At 41.0% G+C, this 22685-nt stretch overlaps 1 protein-coding gene across 1 annotated transcript; it reads right to left on the reverse strand.

Annotated features, from left to right (window-relative positions):
* Positions 1 to 748: 748 nt before the first annotated feature.
* On the reverse strand, positions 749 to 21434 carry DCK (deoxycytidine kinase). The gene is made up of 7 exons (XM_067557016.1): positions 21084 to 21434; positions 17752 to 17867; positions 12010 to 12203; positions 10920 to 11067; positions 4132 to 4247; positions 3433 to 3532; positions 749 to 2142 (listed from the first exon to the last, which is right to left on the reverse strand). The coding sequence occupies exons 1-7, from the start codon at positions 21151 to 21153 to the stop codon at positions 2116 to 2118; spliced, it is 771 nt and encodes a 256-aa protein (XP_067413117.1). The 5' UTR covers positions 21154 to 21434; the 3' UTR covers positions 749 to 2115.
* Between the last annotated feature and the right edge of the window lie 1251 nt (positions 21435 to 22685).

Below are 22685 nucleotides of genomic sequence, written 5' to 3' on the forward strand. Positions count from 1 at the left end.
TTTTTATGTTCACAGCAATTAAAACTGTTCTTTTAAGTTGCAGAGACTTTCTCCTTTGAATTCATACTTGGCTTTCAATGATTTTGTACTGCATTCTGGAACTGGTTGCATACAATCTCCCCTAGAATTCTGATGTGATCTGTGATGTGTTTGAAAAATATTCATTATAACATGGACCTGCTGATAACATGGAGTATTGTTATTCAAAATCTTATGATAATTAAGCTCATGATCACTCCAAAGTATTAAATCCTGGCAGCTGAAACCTTAGTGATAATTGCAACTTGGTTAAAAATACGTTGCTAGTGTCTGGCGTAGATTTGGCAAAGAATATTTTGAAGATTTCTGTGGCATGTTTAATTTAATCATCAATCTCTGACTTTGGCTTTAAATGAACTCAGTTACTGGAGCTAAGATATTAGCATGTCTTTCCTTTTGCCTCTGCAGCAGTGGTCAAATCTGGAAAAAATAAGTAATTAGTCATTCTAATGGAGAAAAAGATCAATAACCACTTTATGACAATTGTCTTTGTGCCTCTATCATCAAAGCAGGCACATTTCCCATATGTGAGAAATCTGGACTCAGTAACGCAATATTTAAAAATTATTAATGAATTTATATCCTCTGAGAACTTGGCATATATTGACATCAGCTCAGCTCTTGAATGAATATTACATATTGCCAACCTACGCACAACTGTTACATCATACTGAAAGCCAACAACAATTTTAATAAGTGCAAAAAAAAGTTTCTCTATCCATTTTTATTTTTCAGTCTAAAGTCGGATTTTTTCCAACATTATTTATTCTAAGTCACACAGTATGAGATTCCATCTCAAAACTGACTAGGAACATGAGCACCGCACAATAAAATCCTGTGACATTAGAACATTTGCATTCAAATGCCAAGAGTATAATTACATATTAAGAAAAAGTATTTAATGCAAAACAATGCAGCACAAAATACAGTACATATTTAAAGATGTGTGTACTAAATGGTTGATGGTGTTTTCTGAATTTGAAAGAAAAAAATCACCATTACAAAGATCAGTGCATTAAAATAGTGGTTGCTCCACAAAGTTCTCCCGTTTCCACTGCAGAAAGACAAACAGTTAACCGGAGAAGAAATTAAAGCAGCAGGAAATTGCTAGGTAAGAACAATGTAGCTCCCCACATGACAACATTTAAAAGTCTATTCATATCACATTTAAAAACACAATTTAAAATCTAAAGACAGCTTACATAGTTTTAACTTCTTGTTTCAGCATTCAGCAAGTGGATGCTGGCCTCTGCAGGAAAAAAAAGGATTCACTGGCTACCAAAAACCAATTACTTAATTTCAGATATAAACTATCCAATATGAAAAATAATCCATACAGATCTTACAACTTGGTATAAGAAAAGTTATAAAACAAAAAGAACAAGTGCTAACAGATGGAAACTTTTAAATACCTCACTTTACTAAATGACACAAAAATGGCAGAGACAGAAATTTGTTGAAGGAACACTGTGCTTTAACCATTTTTGATCCAACTCATTCTGGGCAAAGCCCCACCAACCTACTGGAATTATCAAAACATGGTGTTTTTGTACTTTGATATATATGACTTTATGGTAGATTAATTCACTCACCAGCAGAAATCCCTTCCCCTTAATAATCTCTTCCCCAATTGGGAAGAAGCTGATACAGAATGTATGATTTCCCTGGCAGACTCTCAGATTCCACTGAAAAACTTCAGGCCAGTTCTGATAAAACCTCTAACTACTTGGGAATTAAATACATTATTAGTGACAAAATAGGAAGACTGCTCTATGGGAAGATACTGCTCTGGTCAGAAACAGGAGTAGCAATTAAGGACTCCTGGGACTCTTTGTAACTTTGGGTAACTTGTAAACTCTTCTGTATAAACACTGAACAGGACAACTGGTTTATGAAAATAATCTATACATAAATTTTGTACGACAAATATTACAAAGTGTTTGTTCCTCACAATTTGTTAAAGTAACAACACTGAACCCCCTCCTCTTCAGACACCTTATAAGAAAGCCAAATCTGAATCCAAACTCTGATCTCACAGATGTTAGGAAGAGTGATTCTGTTTGCTCTTCAAAAGGATTATAAAGTGCTCAAAAATTCTTTGACCTGCAAAAGAAGCAAATATTTTGAATCAAATGAAATGTATTTATAAAACAGATATATGAAAACTGTCTTTTCACCTCTCCACTGCCTTATACTGTATTACAAGGTGTAATTACTGGGTGAAATAAAATCTCATGGCTAAACGTGATTTTGTGGCCAGAGTTGCAGAAAGCCAAGATTCCTGAAGTTCAGCAGGTGCAGAACCCTAGGGAGCTACACATCATACTAATGTGGAATTCTCTAATGAGTCTAATACATGTAAAAACTGTCCTAAGCCACAAGAAGATTCTATCTAATCAAAAAGTTATTAGAGAAGAGGATGAGCAGTTTCAACATGCATGTAAGTTCAGAAAAAAAACATTCCAAATATATGAACACTAATGAGCTCCCACTCAGCTATTTGAGAATCAGGATTAGAGATATGCAAAAACAAATAAAAGACTATCCCTAGCAAAATCTTGGCACATTTTGAGATGTGTGTCCAATTACTTGATTCTGTAGCACTCTGCTAGTGCTATGCAGGAAATAGGTTGAATTCCAGGTCCTAGTCTCTTTACCCCTGGGCTGAATCGGAAGCATATTCAATCACTACAGTCAGGGTGTTTTAGGTTGCTCAGTCATATAACAGGCTCTAAAATCATCAACCATGCAGGCTATTTTAACAGATAAATGACCTTATCTCCTAATGCATAAACTAAGACCAAGGGGTAAGTCAATGTGTAAACAGTGAAGTCTCTTATGATTTTTAAAGCAAACATCTCCTTGCATTAGTTCTATTTTTTAATAAAAATAGTTTTTATTTTTTAGTAGTTTTATTTTTTAATGACAGTCTTTCAATGGGCTTATATACCGCCAGTTTCACAATTAAGAAGATTTATATATTTACTCCAATATTTTCCTTTCTCCAAATGGTAAGGTCCAGAGAGCCTATAATGTGTCTTCTGTCTGCTGTTGCTTTGGGTTAGAACTCAGACATGTTAGTTACTGACTCAAAGTGGTGACAATAGTAAGTTGCAGGGGAGGTGATTCATGTTGCTCAGAGTATCTATTTGTGTATATTTGTGCATGAACACGCACACATAGGCAGTTATCAGTGGTGGTCTCTAATGTATCTTTAAAAAAAAGCTTTAGATTAAATATTGCACAGAAAAGTTATGGCAAGAGATGGTTATGAAGTTACAGACTGCTGTTCCAGATGTATATAGTTTTCTTTGAACATAAATGTGATCTTGTATTGAATGTATATCAACATGTTTAAGCAGCAAAAAGTTGGCCTTTCTTGTTAAGTATTACCTTTTCAATCATATTTTCATACTTGTCTTTGTTGCCTTTGAAATCTTCATTAACATCCAGTGTTAAGATGGGTATTTCTTCCAGGTATTCAAAATCCGTCCTATGTAGAAACAGGGGTGTAGGAACAGGAAAAGCAGAGAAATTATATTAATTGCAAAATAAAACTAATTAAGTCTTCATCATAGGAATCTTAATGAAAATCGCCCGAACTGGCAGAACTGGAGAGCTTAATAAATTATACCATATTTTTAAAATATAGGACCCTAAAGCTAAATTCCTAAATCCTTTGTCACGCTCTTAAAATCAATAACCTGAATATTCAGTGTGCTGAGTGGCCAGCATCTCCAAGTGACTTCAGTAATGTCCAGTCTACATATCCTAATGAGTGCAATTCAGCAAATTGCTGAGTGGTCTCAGCTCCTACTGAAGTGAACAGGAGTTGATGGGCATACTGGACCTCCAAATGATGTTCAAAACCCTGTGAGACTGAGCCCAATAAGACATTTACAGATATAGTTATAAGAAACCCAAATGCATAAGATATTTGATTTTTAAAAGCCATCATGGTTTGACGTGTCCAAGGACAACTGAAGTCTTATTTGAAACCTTATGAAAAGACATTTGCAAACACCTTCACTGTCAAATTTTTCCAAACATGCATTGGTCACTCTCACCCACACTCTCACAAAAAAAACCTACCGCAATGTTCTATGCTGAAGCCAGCTTTCATGTTTGTAATGAAGCTTCTCGAGATATTCAATAGGAATTTCTTGTTCTTCATCTCTTCCACGCAAATAAATCCTATTTAAGCATTTCTAAACAGAGGAAAATAAGTGGACCAATTTACAACAGTAGAATTAAAGATAAAGTCCAATTTCTTTTCCATCCCCTGAACCTTAAAAAAAAAAAAAAAAAAAAAAGCCAAATACCCCATACTCTTACCAAAGATCACTACCCTTAAAATTAGTGAGTGAATTTTAGGAGTACAGAAAGACTTCTCCATATTTAGCTGATGGATGCCAATGAGGTGCTGTAGGTTAACTGGGAGAAAAATTGTTTGTTTGTTTTTTTAAAAACCATCTAAGAGAAACTTTTGCATCAGTTCTTCATCATTGGCACTTAAAGGGTCACTTGATTATTAAAAACATAATGTTCTGTTGTGGAGCAATGTACCTAGACAATTTTATCCTTTTATTGGGGAATTTGAACAACTGTCCTTGAGAACTATTGTTGCCTTTGAAGACTCAAAAATTAGAAAGGTAAATCTTTTACTTAAAGACAAAATATAAAAATGAAGGTTACTTACAGTAACTGGAGGTTCTTCAAGATGTGTAGTCCCTATCTGGATTCCAAACGTGGATACGCATGTGTGCCATGCACCAGAGCCAGAACAGATTGTAGCAGTATTTGTAGACCTGCGTGTGCGTCGGCCACGTGGTGCGTCCAAGGTCTTATGAGGCTGCACGGGTTGACTCCTCTCCAAGTCCCTCTTACTGACAGGCACAGAGCCCATAGCAGAGGGGAAGAAGGGCAGGATTGGAATCCAGATAGGGACCACACATCTCAGAGAACCTCCGGTTACAGTAAGTAACCTTCATTTCTTCTTGGAGTCGCTGGTCCCTACGTAGATTCCAAACATGGGTAGCGTAGCAAGCAGTGCTCAACATGGAGGTGGGAGCAAGGGCTCGCCAGAAGTAAGTGTCTGCAGGACTGCACGGCCAACTGCTGCATCCACTGCTGCTGATGGGGCTATAGCATAAGTGGTGAAAGTGTGGATGGAGGACCATATGGCTGCTTTACAAATGTCCTGTCATGGAACATTCGCAAAGAGAGAGGACATGGTCGCTTGCACCCATGTGAAATGAGCAGATACCAGGCGGCGGAGAGACTTGAGAAAGGGAGTAACATTCCTCAGTACAACGATTCAGATTCCGGGAGGGCGGCGGCTTTAAGATTGACAGAAAGGTGTTGAGACCACAGAGAAAACCGGTTGAGATAGGGTGGCTAAAGACGGAGAAACCATCCACTGTCGGGAGGAAGGCACTATGCGCCGCTAGGTGGACCCAGATGGAGGAGTGGGCAAGACCTGACTGTCGAAGGTGGAGAAAGTAGTCAACACGAGGGTTGACTTGTCCTATTTGACACAGATCCCCAGGCTCACGAGGAAAGTGTTTATAGGGTGCGGATGGTCATCAGGAGACATTCCCAGCACAACTAGTAGCAGCTAGTAGCCAGTCATCCAGATACAGGAACAATGAGTGGCCAAGATGTCGCATATAGGCTGCCACTACCACGAAAACACATGGAGCAGTGGCTATTCCGAATGGCAGAACTCAGACCTGATAGGTGAGTGGCTTACCATGAAGCAAAGGAATTTGCGATGGGCAGGATGTCTCCGTGAAAATAGGCATCTTTCATATAGGGAGCTGCAAACCAGACTCCAGAGGGGGAAGCAGAGGACAATCTCGGGAAGGGAGACCACGCAGAATCAGAACTTGCTAATGAAAGGCTGCCCTCTTTCTTCAGTATGAGGAAATTGGGGGGGGAGGGGGGAAGGAGAGTAAAAACCACATCTATATTGATGTGGAACGTTTTCTATTGCACCCTTCTGAGGGAAAGCAAACATTTCCCTACGGAGGAGATTGTATTTTGATGGGTCTCCTGTTTCCCCACGGTGGGGATAATGAGGGGAAAAGGAAAGAAACTCTATGATCTTCCCCACTCCCGATGTAGGATGTCCTACACCCAGTGATCGATGGTAGCCTTGCTCCACTTAAGGGCAAATTGAGCAAGATGGCCCCCGAAGATAACGGAGGTACTGCATGAGAAGGGGAGGGTGGTTCATGGGTCTCAAGGGAGGAATCAAAATGGGTGTTTGGATGGGCGTTGCAGGAAAGAAGCAGCGGAGGAGGTAATGGCAGCAGGGTATCGTGGCTGTTGTGAGCGTTGGTGGTGATGAGGCGGCAGCAGTGCCCCACAGCCATAGCATGGGTCCCAATGGTGCCATAGGTCCAAGCCTATGGATCTTCCAGACCACAATGGTACCGGAACCATGCATTGGTGGGAGGTCCATATGCTGGTGCATACGGCAGGCATCACTGTTCCAGACTGTAGGATCATGCCGCTGAAAAGGTGGGCTCCCATTCCAAAGACCGCTCTGAGTCAGAAGGTTGTTCAGGAAATGGTGGTGTCATAAGGATGGCTGGAACTGGCAAAGAGCAGCTCTGCAAAAATGTGCTCGTTTGCTGCGCCAACAGTGTAAAGAGGAGTGGCTCAGGGCAGTGGCTCAACAAGAGCGGTTTATCTGCCAGTGATGGAGAACGTATAATTCCTGGCAATCTGAGATGCAGTGGGGAACCGGGATACAGAAGAAGCTCGGCCATCGCTGTCAGTGGATAGGCAGCCAGGTGTGTGTGGCACCGGGGAGGGATTCCTGACGGTCCCAGCAGCATGCATAGAGCCAGGGGTGGAGGCAGCAGTTCTGCCATAGAAGTCAAAGACTATGCTAGTTGGTCCCTACGGTGTTGAGACTTGTGCTTTGTCCGAGACTTTTTGAGTAGAGGAGGAGCAGCCGACTTCTCGCCTGGCGTGGCGCAGGGAGGCAACGCTGTACTTTGAAGTGGTCCCTTTCAGGGATCTGTCCTTGTGCCCATGCGTGTGCTTCTTATGAGCATGGTGCTGCTTCAAAAGTACTGCCGGAACCGAGGATGCTGCTCTGGATGGAGCTGAAGAAGTACTCACCAGTGATGAGGCCGGATGCTCCATGGATCCACCAGTGTGCTATTTGGGTGCAAACGCGGGTGCGTTGCTTCCTCCACGAGACATATGAGGAATAGGAGCTCATAAGCCTCATGGGTCTGCGGCGGGAAGGAGCAGCGGGCAACAAGGTGGACTTCACCCAAGCAAAAAAACAACGCTGGTGTTCATCGCTCATGGAGAAAAAGTGTGGACACAATGCACAGCTTTCAAAGCCAGGTTGCTGGGACATAGTCCCCCTGAGAGGGTGGGATGCCCCGCATGGGGTAAACGGACAACTACTACTAAATTCCTAACTGTAACTACTAAAATTATGCTTACCTATATACAATAATGCTAAGAAGGCTACTAATACAGAAATAGGAAGAGGGTTCCATCTCTGGCCATGTGGTGGTAAGAGGAAACTGGAGAGGTGTCGACCCGTGTAGCCTCATATGACTTTGGACACAGTACGTGGCCGACACACAATGCACATGCAGGTCTATGAACACTACTACGAACGGTTCTGGCTCCGGCTCATGGCGTGCATGCACACCTACGTATGGAATCCACATAGGGACCACCACTTGAACTTTTGTTCTGCTTCAAGTTCATCCTGAAACTCAGGTACACTAATAAAAAAGGATTCTTTTTCTGTAGTCCATACAATAAGAAAGTGATCAGTAAAGGGATAGGTTCAATTAAATGTTTCACCAACATTTTCTTGATCTTTCAGACCTTGGGATATGTAGAAAGTTTTATTGCTGACTTTTATTTAAAAAAAAAAAAAAAAAAGTTATTTACTTATATTACTTTGCACTCACGGCACCTTTTATTAGAAGGTGACAGTGTTACAAGTGTTAATTAAATTTCAGAATGCCCTGAGATTATTTGTATCATCCTTTATAGGTGATGTGCAGAAGAAAAGAGATGGGTTTGTATCCTTTGTTGCTTTATTATGGTGTGTGAAAAGGGCCTGAACAGTTAAAATAAAAGGCAGAAAAAAATTGTGTCCATAGCATTAGACTCATGTCTTGTCTAGTTCCTGGAGAACTATGATTATGACATCTGAAGAGCTAAGAAACTGGAAGCAAAGGAATTTTTAGTTAGCCTGTTTAAAACTTGCTTGTTTTGTTACCATCTACTTAATTACAAAGACTCACAAGCCCTTTGGGAAAAAAAAAATGGTGTCTCAGCACTCTCAAACACTTCATTTTCTGAACTCTTACCTGCATTGTTTTTGAAGCATACTGGCAGAACAAGAGAAGACCAGACTTGAAATTCCTGATTTTTGTAAAATAAAAATTAAGCCTATTTTTCACTCACATCTTTTAGCTCTCTTTATAAGTCATAAAAAAAAAAAAAAAAAAAAAAAAAACGCCAAAAGCTAAATTAAAAAAAAAGATACACTTTACACAGGCACAGAAGTCAAATTTGCTCAATATCAAATATCAATTCTGTTGGAGAGTCAGTAATAGAACCGAACCAAGGATTATTGACTCTTGGTCCAATGCTTAAGTACTAGTTCGGCCATCACTACTACCATTTGTCTACAGCTTATCTAAGTATCTACAGGTTTAAAGTAGCATAGCACATTCAAGTAGTTCAGGCCAAAACCTGAGATTTTCTTAAAATGTTAAGATTGAAAAACTCAGTAAGAATAGAATGTGTCAGCAACTTATTTTCTGATGTTGGTGATGGGGCAAGTCAAACTTTTTATTTAGACATGCCACTGTAGTGATAGAAACTAAAACATCACAGCATTGTGCCAGTGCATGCAGTGCACTTGACTGGTCTAAATACCCAGGGCTCGCCTCCAGGTGAGGGAATGGGCAGGGGGAAGGAGAGTCAGAACCCAAGTTGCCTTCCGATGAGGAATTAAGGGATGGGGGAAGGACAGCTCAAGTGGCAGGGCTCTGGCTTTCCCCTTTATGCCCACCTCCTGGGTGTGCACTGCCCTTCTGCACAAACCCCAGACATCCAGGGCTGACACCGAGCTCTTTTTAAAAAAACAAAAACAAAAAAAAACCCACAAGCGCACCCAACTCACGCCTCCCTTGACCACATTCCCATGCCCCGCTTGGGAGGCCCTTCCCATAGTCTGAGAACTGCTGTTCTAAAGTGAAAGAACCCCTCCATTCATGCAAATACTTTGACAATGCTAATCTGCCCTTAACAAAAAATATGTCCCAGACAGGCATAGGATTCCAAAACAGAGCACTCTTCCCCCTATGAAATAGGTACAGCAGTAGCAGAAAAGTGCAATAACGAAAGGAGCTGAACAGACTTAAATAACTGGGGTTAAATGGCTATAGCAAAGGACTGGAAATTAGAACAAGGGTTCTACTCCTGGCTCTGCCACTGACTGTGACTTTAGACAAGCTACTTACAGCCATACTTTCCGCTAGTCACGGAATAGATGGGCCTATAGTCAACATCAAAAACTAGCTAAATGGCATCATACTACGGGAGCAAATAGCCTCCCCCATTCCCTCCACGCCCATTAAAATCACTCATCATGCATCATGCACCCAGGCAGAAGGAGAGGAGTCAGAAACAGGCCACCCTGCACAGCAAACGCCCTTCCTCAAGGCAGCAGTAAAGATATTTGCATTGGAAGTCAATACTGACTAGGGTTGGTAACAAGTGTCAAAACTATATCAATAGAAAACAGGAAAATTTGAAACCAACACCTCAGTCAGCTCAGGTTTTCCAAACACTGAGACCTGGTCTACACTCGCTGTGAAATTCAGCGGCAGTCGACAGGAAATACACAAGCTATGTCGAATAGCTTGCATATCTCCCATCGACTTCCTAAATTCTAATTAGCGTGGCGTCCCCACTACACTGTGCTGACAGTATATGACCTCCCATTGATAGTGCCACCCTGACTGAAGACATACCCCGACTATATCAGCAAAAACTACACCTACATATCACATGAACCACACCAGAGAGGGCATAAGCCTGAATACCAGAGAGCCTACAAGGCACATCAAGCAGCAAGGCTTGCATTGGCATAGGCTTCAGAATGATTGAAGCCAGAAAGAGGCACTTCTGACACCATCAGTGACCCAAGATCCACAGAATTTCCATGGTCTTTTTCCCTTGTAATCTCCATCCAATGTGTGGATATTTGGACATTGCTCCCTGCCCACTAGTCCGGTGGTCTTCTGGACAAAGTGGCTGAGCTCTGAATCCAAGTCATACTACCTTTTCATGCATAACAGTCATATTGTCTCCTTAATCTCTTTATGCTTCAGTTTTATTTATCTGTAAAGAACACCATCTCACAGGAGGATGGTGAGGCTTAACTACCATTTGTAAAACACTTTTATATCCTAGATGATAAAAATGGGCAAAATATTATTTCGAAACAGTTTTCTGGACAGAAACCCATTTTCTCTGCCGCAACTTTATTTCCCAGGCAGCTGTGCTGCTACTAAGTAACATGCCTGACATTGGTGTTTCAACTGTGAGCAGTCACAAGTTTGAAGATTCTGACACAGACAGCTTGGGCTGAAGATTCACTTGAAAGCAACTGAGATTTCTCAAGAAAAAAAAAAAAAAAAAAGCAGTTTTGTGGATACCTTAAAAATACACAAAAATAGTCTAGGAGAGTATTAAAGAGTGCAACTTGGCAAGGTTCTGAATTCACGTAGGCAAAGATTTATAGGCAAGGATCACAGCTCAGATTGGTCAATCTGATCACACTCTCATTCTTGCTTAATCCATAAAATTTTATTTCTCACCTCAGGAGTCGCTCTCAGATAAATGATTCCATCCAGTTGAAGGCCTTGACCAAACTGCTTACTCATCCATTCATGCCAATCTTGGTAGATAGTCCATTCCGTCTCATTCATGCAATCAGACTCATATAAGTTAGAAGCAAAAATATACCTAAAGCCCAAAAGATTTATTGAACAATGAGGAAATGTAAGTCATGTCTTCACTGTATCCAGTTCAATATGCTCTGCAATGTCTAGGAAAAGATGGATGGGCTACTTTTGTAACCAGATATATGTTTTGATTGCAAAAAACTCAAATGGCCACAAATAGTCACCAGACCTAAGAGTTTTGCTCTATTGGCTCACATGGAGGAGTCATGCGACCTTATAACTAGCTTGTATTTAACCCTTTGCTCTCTTTCTAGGTGGCTGCAGTCTTGTCACCCACCTGGTCCTCTACCCCATGCTATTCCAGTTGCAGTTTGCCACAGAGTCATGTATAGATGCCATCTTCAGGGTTCAGACAAATGCTCTGTAAGCTCTCTGCCAGGTACACCACTTCATAGAGGCTGCAACAATCCACACAAACTATCTTGTGGTGGAGCATTTAAGCCAATACACATGGCTCCTCCACCAAAGCACCATGGTAGCTGGCTAAGAATATCCTTGGGCACTATTAACCCCAAGATTGCAGACATGGGGGCTCAATGGTGAAGTTCAATACCCTGCAGCCAAAGACTGAGAGGTATGGGATTTAAGAGTGCAGATATAGCAGCTCTCAAAAACATGGGAATAACAAAAAAGATAGTGAGGGATGAAGAATTTGCTCTTCTTTCTCCCTACCACTCCCCCTCTTTTTTTAAGATGACAGAAAATTACATATAGTTACTAGAATTCAGTCACTAGAACAAAGTTATTGTCTCTTGAGTTAGTAAAATGACCTCATTGTACACTAGTGTGGACAAAAAGAGTACAATGGATTCACTGATAACATCGTAAACCCACCAGAGCCAGTCACAACCTACTAGCTCCAAAGTGTTTGTGAAAGCTCATCTGTGTTCTAGTCATTACAAGGATTCTCCTACTCAGTCAAGCGTCCATAAATTAAACATACCTGTCGCTATACACAGATCGCTCAAAGAAGACCACAGGGTTCTCCATCTCTTCGATTTTCCCATTAAGGGATTTGAGCTGAGCCCGGATTCTGCTCAGGCAGGCGTAGGTCTGGAAGGTGAAAGACCACCGATCCGGTTTCTCATACATCATCTGAAGCACATTCCCGCCACTTTTCTGTGATGTTGTCAGCTCCTATTTTTAACAAAGTAAGTTGCCCTGTGATTATAGGGTACAACTTTACCTAAGTTACCGCTAAAACATCAGAATTGCTTACCATGACAAATGGCCTAGAATTGTCTCGACCTACTCTTATCTCCATTTATGTGAGACTGACAGCTACACAACACCCTAACTTCCCTTGTTCTGCTGAGGTGCTGAAACACACAAATTGCATACTGTGCTTTTCTGAGACCCCTGCGACATTGAGGCACAGTTTAGGTGAACATGATGTAACCTGTTTTTATTTGGGAAAATAGAGTTATGAACTGTGCAGCATCTTACCTTTATTCACCTGTGAGGGGAAGACTTCATACCAGGGTTTGCACTAGATTTGCAAGTCATATCCACCTCAGGCATATTTTGAGGCATGAGGCATTTGACCGTTGGTGTCTCAACACTTGAGTTAAATTTAACAACCAATTAAGTATTTTGGACAAATAGTGTTCTGTTCCTATTGTCCTCAGTGCTGTTGTAGCCATGTTGCTCCCAGGATATGAGAACTACAAGGTGGGTGAGGGAATATCTTTTACTGGACCAACTTCTGTTGGTGAAAGACAAGCTCTTGAACTACACAGAGCTTTCATCAACAGAAGTTGGTCCAATAAAAGATATTACCTCCCCACATTGTCTTTCTGTTACTATAACACTTTAGAAACATCTTACTCATTTGATCTTTTGAAGCTTGGCAAATTATTTCTTTTAAACAAATCTTCCCAAGGCATATCAGCTTCTCTTTGAGGAAGAGCTTCAACCCTTAATTTCAAGAATGGCTATGTCTACATTAGCCCTTTTTTTGTTGCTAATACTAATGTTGCAACACAAGTTAGTCTCCACTGTTAGTTAGTCTTGGCTGTCTCTGGTGAAGCCATCGTTGGCAACAACTGGAGACTTTTTTTTAGGGGGGAAAAATGCCTATGGCTATGGCTGAACCTGGATGCTTTTAGCCTAAAGTATTTAAAATGCTTAGAGGTCTCAGGGAGTTTTTAGTCACTATTTACAAACAATGTTTTAAACAAAATAAATACCTGGCAGTACAAAAAGCCAAATCCCATGCTTGCAAGCACCCCATCTGCTCTGACACATATGGGTTAAATTTAAAATTCAGCTGGCTTAGCACGTGCCATCTGTTATAGTTCATTTGATAACAGCTGCTGACATGACATCTAAGCAGATGGCTATATATACTCTAAACATGTCATATGAGGACAAGAACATACTGCCCCATATGCAGAATTAGTTCTCTTCCTCTCTCAGCTGAAAAAGAGTTACCTTTAGATTACTTCATTTAATAGGCAATCCATGACAATAAAATTAACAGCTGGAATGCCACTAGATGCAAATTCAACAAACAGAACTCAACTGCAGGACGTAAGCGCCACATACTTTACAGCTTTTCTAGTAAATATGTCCTGACATTCAAACACAAAGCACTTAGTTTGTGCAGATGGACGTGGCAGCAAAAGGATTTAATCCATAATTTCTTTACATTTCAGTGTTTAGACTTCAAGGAAAAATGCATGGTTTAGGGCCTAATAGCACAGCACAGTTTAGGAGCTAATAGCACTGCCATTGGAATGCAGAATACTAGGCTTTATTCTAGACTCTGCCACTGACTTAATATGTGACCTTTAGCAAGTCACTTAACTTTTCTATGCTTCAATTTCCCTACATGATAAAGAGAGAGAATACTTTCCTACTTTATGTGGATGTTGATGTTTGTAAAGTATTTTTATATCTTTCAAAGGCAGGCATTATATAAACACAAAGTATTGTAGTCAGTACTGTTAGTGCCTGCTATATTTAAGGTCACAGCACAGCCTTCTTTAGAACCTTGTGTTTTTATAAACTTAAAAAACACAACAGCTTTCCAAAACACATATATTTTGGCCCAATGTGCTTCATGCATAGTCTGTTCCTGAAGGCTCTGGAAATGTATGTGGAAATTTTGAACAAAACCCCTTTATCTGTTTGAGTAATAGGACTGCAGGGGAGGAAGGGTAAATACACTTTTCCATTTGTAAACAAATTTCTGCCTCACTTATTTGGCACAGGGCTATATAAAGAAAATGACAAATGTTGTCTGGTCATAATCTACTACCTTCTACTGTCATAATCCTTCTACTGTGTGTGCAGGGTGAGGGTGGAGTGCAGTGGAAAGGAGTGCCTTTGTTAAATCAAATCCACTTCTCATAAAAAAACAAAGGTATAACTGAAAATGGAAAATGTAATGTAGACAGTAGAAAATGTACTAATGATAATTACTATTTTGCACTTCTATAGTGGCTTGCCTTTAGGACCTTTATAAAATGAGTACACAGGCAACTTTTATAAACAGAGAAACTGAAGAGCAGAGACTTACCCAAGGCCACACAACAAATCAGTGGCAGAGTTGGGAACAGAATCCAGGCCTGACCCCCATACCTGTACATACTGCTCCCATCTGTCTTAAGGTGAGCATATAAATATAGATTTAATGTGCATGTGCAGTATGCTCACTAGTTACGCAAACATTTGTTGGATCAATGAAATGACAAGCTCCAGCAGCAAAATAGTTCCTCAATGTCTGTTTTTTTTCTTGAAATAAAGCCTAGAAAATTAAATGCAAATGCACTCTGCAATAGTTGTAGCTTTATCAATGCACAGGAATATTAACTTGGCCACATAGGTCATAATAATTGAAAGCAGCATCTGTTTTTCTGCATAGAATGTGTAATTTATTATTGTTTATGTTGTAATACACAAGCTAGAATATGCAATGTAGTCTAGTTATTGCCTTTGGGACCTTCATGTCTGCATTTTATAACCGATTTTATAAGCAACTTTAAGGTGGCATTAAACCCATTTTGTATTCATTAACTTGGGCTTGAAAGTGGATATTTCCCATGAGTTCCAAGGGAAATACATAAATTATTCCATTAGCAGTTCTGCACCTTAAGTGCTTGATGTAAAAAGCCAGCATCATAATTTCATGCAACTTCTGTGACAGCGGCATGCTTCTACCATTGAGCAAACCAAAAACTGATCCTCAAGTTGTGAGAGTGTATGTGATATGGGCATTTCATAATTAATTGACGTATGCTACTTTAAAAATTACAAATTCAAGTTCTAGGAGTCATTTGCTGTAACTACTGTACACTGAAACTAGATTGATTTTTAACTAAAGAAAAACAGAAAAATAATAAATGCTAGCAAAAATAAAGTTAGAGATTTGCAGTTTTGTTGTAGCAGGATATCCCAGGATATTCAAGAAACAAGGTGGGTAAATTAATATCTCCCCCATCTGTCTAAAGAGAGAGATTGTCAGATTTTAAATAAAATTCTCTTTAAAATAAAATGTAAGAAAAACTATGTTACATATAGTGAGATTGTAAAAACTGAAATAATTAAATTTTAAGCCATAGCACAATGCTACAACATTTGGGTTGGAAACACTGCAGAGGAATAATAAACAACATTATTTCCATTAGAATGGTAATTTCACTGAAAAATGGGTATTGGTCTTTTAAAAGTAAGCTTTCACAAAACCTAAAATTTTTGCCAAGTCTTACCTGACATTGGCCCTTTCAACAAAATCTAGAACATATAATAAAATATTAGCAGTTGAAACCCACTGATGTTTTGATATGTTTCAATAATTACATCAACAGGATACTCAATTTACATTCCACCTCATGATGCATTTAAAAGGATATCTAGATTCATATTAATGCACACAAAAAAAAAATCAATCTAAGATCTCTACCAATGATATCAACAGGAGAAGATAGGACTGCTGCCATGCCTAAAGGGGGAAAAAAAATCTGTTCAGCAAGTCCGAGTCATGAACCAGGACCCCTTTATCTTAAACCCTTCAGGCTGACTTCCCCTGTAAACTAATTTAAGAGCAATTTTAGATACCCCCGGTTGATTCAAGTTTGAATAGAAAAATTCAGAGTGAAATGACGGATTTAGAACAAAAGATTGGTGAAATACGAGAACACTACACATGCATTGACTAAATTCTCTTCTTCCATTAAAGACTTTCTAGCTAACTTACTGAAAACCTTCATGCTGAAATAGATCAGGAGGTACAATACACAGGTTTTACTCCTTAAAGAAAATCTTAAGTAAACTGAAAGAGGGGCATTTTTCATTCCATCTAAATTTAGCAGTTATTAAACTCTTGTCTAAGAGTGCACATTGAATTTTTGTACTTTGAGGAAGTTTGTGGAATCCCCCATCCTTGGAGATTTTGAAAAACAAAATTAGACAAACACTTGTCAGGGATAGGCTAGGTACACTTACTTCTGCCTCAGAGCAGGGGGATAGACCAGTGATCTCTTGAGATTCCTTCCAGGGCTACCATTTATATTATAACAGAAATATATCTGCTTAAGTCACACAATTGAGCAATATTCACTTTTCCTTTTAAACTTTCATTATTAACTAGCTGTAAAACTATAGTGGGGGTGTCGGCATTTCAGTTGTAAATTTATCAGTTTAAAATGCTATATGTCAAAGCTAAACTGCACAGGATAATTTTATTATAGGTAGCTGTTTTTCAGCTATAATTAAGTAATGTTACCATTTCAATGGTCACAGATACCAATCCTTGACTTAAAATAGGCTGTTTGATGCTCAAAATGGTTGAGATACTCAATCTCCGAAAATGTCTTCATTGCAGCCCAAAAGGGCTGTGAAAAGTTGCTTGTACTAGATTATCAAGACCAATAACAAGCATATACTTTTCCCCAGAAATGGTAGCTGAGGCAAAAACCTTCACTGTTTAAAACTTTTGTTTAGTGTGTCAAGATAAAAGGAACTTTTTTTTTTTTTAAAAAGCAAAAGTACAATGTATGGCTCAGAGACAGCACTGCTGTGCACAGCCATCATGACTTGTGCCACTAGGTGGCAGCCATGAAGCAAGTTGAAATAAAATTAAAACGCAAAAATCAAAATCAAAACCAGATTAAATAAACAATTTAGTTAGTAGTTCATAATCTTTTGCCAAAGGTTTCAGAAGATCTCTTTTGGGACATCTGAACTATTCTATATTTCTTTACACAGATGGCTCAGATTTGGTAAAGTGTCTTTCGAATGCTTCCTTGTCGCATGTTTTAGGTGCACAAGTGGGAGAGGCTACACAACCAAGGACTGGCATCTTTCCATTATTTGTGCTGACTAGGTGTAAATGATGTTTACTCTGTAGTACACTTGTCAGTCTAGAGAGTAGGAAGGATCACTACACTCCCCAGATCTATTCTGTCCTAAACATGCATGAGTGTAAACACCTTCCACTTGAGAATCACAGGCCTGCTTAATAAGGGTCAAAACCTACAAAGGTGAAAGGAAGTCAAATGAATATGGTGAGAGTTGGTGAAATTGTTATTATTACATGTATATATAAACAGATCATATTTTTATTACTGTTTTATGAGATTAGAAGAGGCCTTAATCCCAAAGAAGCAGTTTCTCCTTGCTCAATAATGGGCAAATAATATGAAATACTAAAATAAATAAAAGTCAAAGCCAATTATCATACCTCATAGTCCTCTTGGCAGCTTTGAACATTGCACCATCTTTCTACAGGTTCAGGAACAACTTCCCACTGCTGGCTAGCTTGTTTGAGAATATTCACAAATGTTGATTTTCCTGCAGCTGTTGGAAAAGATCACAAAAAATACACAAGTCAGAAAGGGATGGATGTGATTAACTGTTAGCCATTAGACACACCATTTTTCAGGTTCCATGAAATGCAACCACCACTTCCCATGTATCACTGGCTTGAGAAAACATCCCTAGCATGTTCTCTTCCTGCAATATTACAGTATCCACAAATTAGATCTTGGAGCAAGGAACACCAATGAGATACAACAAATCTCTTTTTCCCTTCCCTGTAACAACCATCAATTCTATAATATTTTCTGTAAATTCTAAATTAGGAAATCTTAGAGCTGCTGAATATAAGGAGGGGAAATATAACCTTACCCTGACCTCATGTGCAGACTATAGTATATTCTATAGCAAAGTAGTGGAAGCATGCTGGGACATATTAAAGAGAGAAGTTAAGGTTTACAGGGTGTTCATTGTGGAGCTAAAACAATGGAAATAAGTTTATATTAAATACATCACTATATTAGTCACCTGGAATGAAATGCTATACAATTTTCATTAAGAACTTTTTAATTATTTATAACTTTCTGGAAAAAATCATACTTGCTAAGCAAAAGTAAAAGTTTCAGGAAAAAAAAAAATCAGTAAAATAATTTTCACCATTTTTCTAAGGGTGAAAAAACCTCTTCTCACTATTAGTGTTGAACTTCCCCCCACCTCACTCACACACACACACACACACACACACACACACACACACACACACACACACACACACACACACACCCCCCCCCCCCAAGAACGGATGAACATTGAAACTTAGCATATGAATTATCCTTACTAAAAAGAAGTATGAAAAACTGGACATTAAGTTATGAATGAATGGAAACTCGGAATTGTGCATGCACTGCAGAAAATGTTAAGTCTGAGTTCTTATATCTGGCAACAAACTGCTAAGTGAGCTCTTTTGTAAGTGCCCATGTAATGCAAGTTATTAGCAGCGTAAATTCATATCCTATACAATACTACGTACGGGCAAAATAGATAAATTATTGTGACTATGGACTCTAAACGTCTGCATTTTCTGATTTATTTATATTTTAACTGTGTAACACTAATTTTATACCTTTTTGTGCATTTGTTAGTGTGACAATGTGTTCTATTGATACACTCTGGTGCCTCAAGACTCTTGGACTTTGTCTTCCCTAGGAAAAAAAAGTAAACCAGAGGCTACTCCTAGAGTTTACTTACAGCAGCTAGCATGGATTGAAAAACTACAACTGCCTTGTTTTCATTATTTTAACATGATTTACTTTAACATGGGTTAAAATACATCTTTTCGCAACCTTGGTCTATGCTAGTATTCTAGGTGAAGTGGAATTTAGGCACTACCAACACCTTCTACTTCATCTTCTTGTTTAATTTTTAAAGAGTAAATTTCATTTCTCAGAGTGTATCACCAAGTTTTTCTCCTGTAACTTATTTTTAGGCACGTAAGAAAGCTTTTAATTAAGAAATTTAAGGGCAACTGGTGGTCTCCCTGGTAAAGTTACAAAGGCACCATCATTGTGTCATTTGTCACCCCATAAGGAGCATCAGGCAGATTAGTCTGCCACAAAACAAAAGAATGGAATGTTTCTAAACAAAAAGGGTATATTAAAATGAGAATAAACAAGGCTACCAAGAGCTGGCAGAGCAATATATCAGTTAAGTAGTAGGAATACTGGGAAGCTCTGATCTCAATTCCCACACACAGCTCAGAGGCCAAAAAGATTTAGCACATCCTGTGAACGAACAACTCAAGGCACTTTGTGCCCTTCAGATCAAGTTAAACAGGTTTCTCTTCATTAGCATAAAAAATTCAATATATAGAAAATCCTGAGAAACAAAAAAAGGTTGGGAAACTAGCTTGGAGAAGGAGATGGTGATCATTATTTATGAGATTAAAAAGGAACTAAGGGGATTTGAGCTGATTATGTCTTTTTGCCCAAAAACATTTTGATGCCCTAACTCATAAAAATGTTGAAAGAATACACTATAATAAGAGCTAAATCTGGTCAACTCAGAAACTACAATATAGCAAAAGAAAACATCTTCCGTTTTGCAATCCAGTACTTGTAACATTACTAGCAATTCCTCAATTTACTTTCTGCTTTGTTTGCATGATGCATATGCTTATTACATAAAATTCCTTGACCTAATTAAGGCCTTGCCTAAACCAGGAATCTGACAGGAATATCTGACTTGAAGAAGAGCTCTGTGCAACCTGGAAAGGTTGTCTCTCTCACCAACAGAAGTTAGTCCAACAAAAAATATTACCTCACCCACCCTGTCTCTCAAATATCCTGGGACCAATAGGGCTACAATACAATAGTAATAGCTATTGTGGAATAAGCTAGTCTGTGGAATAAGCTATTCTCCCCCTGTGGACGCTATTGCAGAACAAAAATCACTTTATTCCAGAACAGCTTTTACATGGGGAGCTGTTCCAGTCAATTTCCCCCACGTAGCCAGGTCCCGACAAGGGTGTCAAAAGGGTTGATATTTGTAAAGCACTAGGAAGACATAAATCGTTACTGGCGCCTTTGTGTATTTGAGCCCCGCACGCTTTTTTTTAAGAACAGCCAAACCAAAGCGAAGGCCAAAGAGTGGCACGGCTGCAGAAGTCTCCGGCAGGTCTAACCGCAGACCACAGCAGGGCCCCAGCGGCCCGCGCAGACCCGCCCTGGCATTGCGGAGGCAGCTCTCTGGTTTGCGGATGATGAAAGCGCGCGCACAGGCCGGGCTGGGGACAGAGGCGCGCGGAAGGAAAGTGACCAGGCCAGCGGCTCCCCCTCCAGCCCTGGCCAGACATCGCGCGGCGCTAGGGAGAACGGGAGGCAGAGCATCCCTCCCCCGCTTGGGGCTTAAACAAAAACCAAATAATTGTAACCAATACATCGATTTTTAAAAAATAAATAACCCCAGAGGCCCATAGCCCGCCCCCGGCTCCGGGGCATGACCCAGCCGGTAGCTGCCGGGCTCGGAAGGAGGCTCTCTGGGGGCAGGTGATCTCAGGACGGCAGCGGCTGCGCTAGCGGCCAAAGCCGGAGCCTGGCCCGGCAGGTGCCCGCGCTTCCCGCCAAGGGATGGCGGCGCAGGCCCCGCGCCAGACCGGTGAACAACGGCGGCTCCTCAGCGCTGGTCCCGGACGGGAGAGACCCGCGCAGGGGAGGGAGGGAGGGAGGGAGGAAGGAAGGAGTCCCGGCCCCGGGGCCTCACCGATATTGCCCTCTATGGCGATCTTCTTGATACAGCTCTGGGCCCGTCCGCGCTTCGGCGGGGTAGCCATGGAGACGCCGCGGCTGCTGGCGCGGTGAATGATAGCCGAGCTTTAGTAGGTCGCGCCGCCGCGTTCGAATTTGGCGCGCGCCGCGGCGCCCCGGGGGTAGTCATAGAGAGCGTTGACGTCAAGAGCGCGTCTCATCACTCCTCCCTCTCCTCCTCCGCGGGACAAAGCCGGTGGAGGGGGAGGGGACTCAGCCGCCAGCTGTTCCTGCTTTCGCGGCAAAAGATATGGGTGCCTGCAAGAGCCAAGGAGCGTCAGCGAGCCAAATAGCCCCACCCCTGCCTTGTTTCGCGAGCTGGGGGGGGAGGGATAAGCAAGCGGCTCCCTCCAGTGCAGTGCAGTGCAGTGCAGTCCGTTCTCCAGCACATCCACAGCGAGCGCGAGCCTCAAGCGACTCAGAGCAACAGAGGCAGGGACGCTGCGGAGCGCCGAGCGCGTTCACGGGAACCTGCCCGCGCCGGGGGCGCTGACTGAGCAGACGGAGGCGGTGAACCAGATAGACCCCAGCGCTGGCGGCTTGGCTTCCCTGGGCCGGGCGCCAGCCAGACCTGCGCCGCTTAGCGGCGGGAGCCGAGCCTGGGCAGCCAGCCCGTGCGGCCTGCGCAGGGCAGGGGTGGCAGGCCAGGCACCCCCTTCAATGCAGCGAGGCCCAGAGTCCCTGCGGGATCTTCTCCCCCTCATCGCCCCTGTGAGCCCCGGCCGGCCCCTCTGGGCTAGGCAGGTCATAGCCCAGCCCCACGGGGCTTGCCGCATCAGTTCCCAAAGAAAAAATGGCGTGAGGCCTAGCAGCGCCTCCCGTTATAAATTAAGCACTACCTGTGCAGCGGCCACTCCCTTCACCCCCATACATGACGTTTATTTCGCCCCTCCTCCAATCACCCCTCCAAAACTCTTGCCCAAAGGCCACAGCTGGTGTCATTTCTGCCCACAGTTCCTACTCAATGTGGACAAGCCCCTAAACAATTCATCCCGCCTTATGACTGCTGTCACACTTCAGAAACCAGCTTTGGTAACCATGGAGTAGCCTGTTTTTCAACTCAATCCAATTTTCCAGTAGTCCTTCTGTCCCATGCTCCTGCCGGCACTTGAGGGGGAAAAAATCATCTATTTGAGTTTCGGTGAGCAAAATTAGCTTTGATATGAAAAAATGTTTATTTTTTACACAAGCAACGCCCATTACTCAAGAGACAATTGATCTGATTTTCTTCAGTCTTTCTAGAATAATTCACCTTCCGGCTGAGATACACTATGGAAAATTTCAGTCCCGAAAGAGAATTGTTCAGAGTGAAAACAGAGTTACAAACAATGGAAATTTAATTGAAAGCTGCAACTATAGCATACTCCACTGCAAAAACAACAACACAAAGGGTCAAATTACAGTAATCATGAAATATATTCAAGTTCCTGGTTGCCAATACATTATGTCCATCAATCACTATATTTATATGTATGATATATTTGGTCTTAAAGTGAGGTTTTTAAGAATTTCTCCCAATCAAGGATGGAAACAGCCAGTGAGTCTTTCCAGGAAGCAT

This window comes from Emydura macquarii, unplaced genomic scaffold (assembly GCF_026122565.2).
Source record: "Emydura macquarii macquarii isolate MOO-44397 ecotype Brisbane River unplaced genomic scaffold, CSIRO-AGI_Emac_v2 contig_1790, whole genome shotgun sequence".
NCBI lineage: Eukaryota > Metazoa > Chordata > Testudines > Chelidae > Emydura > Emydura macquarii.

Coding starts and splice junctions, on each gene's coding strand:
- DCK (XM_067557016.1), bottom strand. CDS start 21,153: ATGGCTACCCCGCCGAAGCGCGGACGGGCCCAGAGCTGTATCAAGAAG. Junction 11,068..12,009: donor CGATCTGTGTATAGCGACAG/GTATGTTTAATT, acceptor TTTGGGCTTTAG/GTATATTTTTGCTTCTAACT. Junction 4,248..10,919: donor ATCTGAGAGCGACTCCTGAG/GTGAGAAATAAA, acceptor TCCTCTGTTTAG/AAATGCTTAAATAGGATTTA.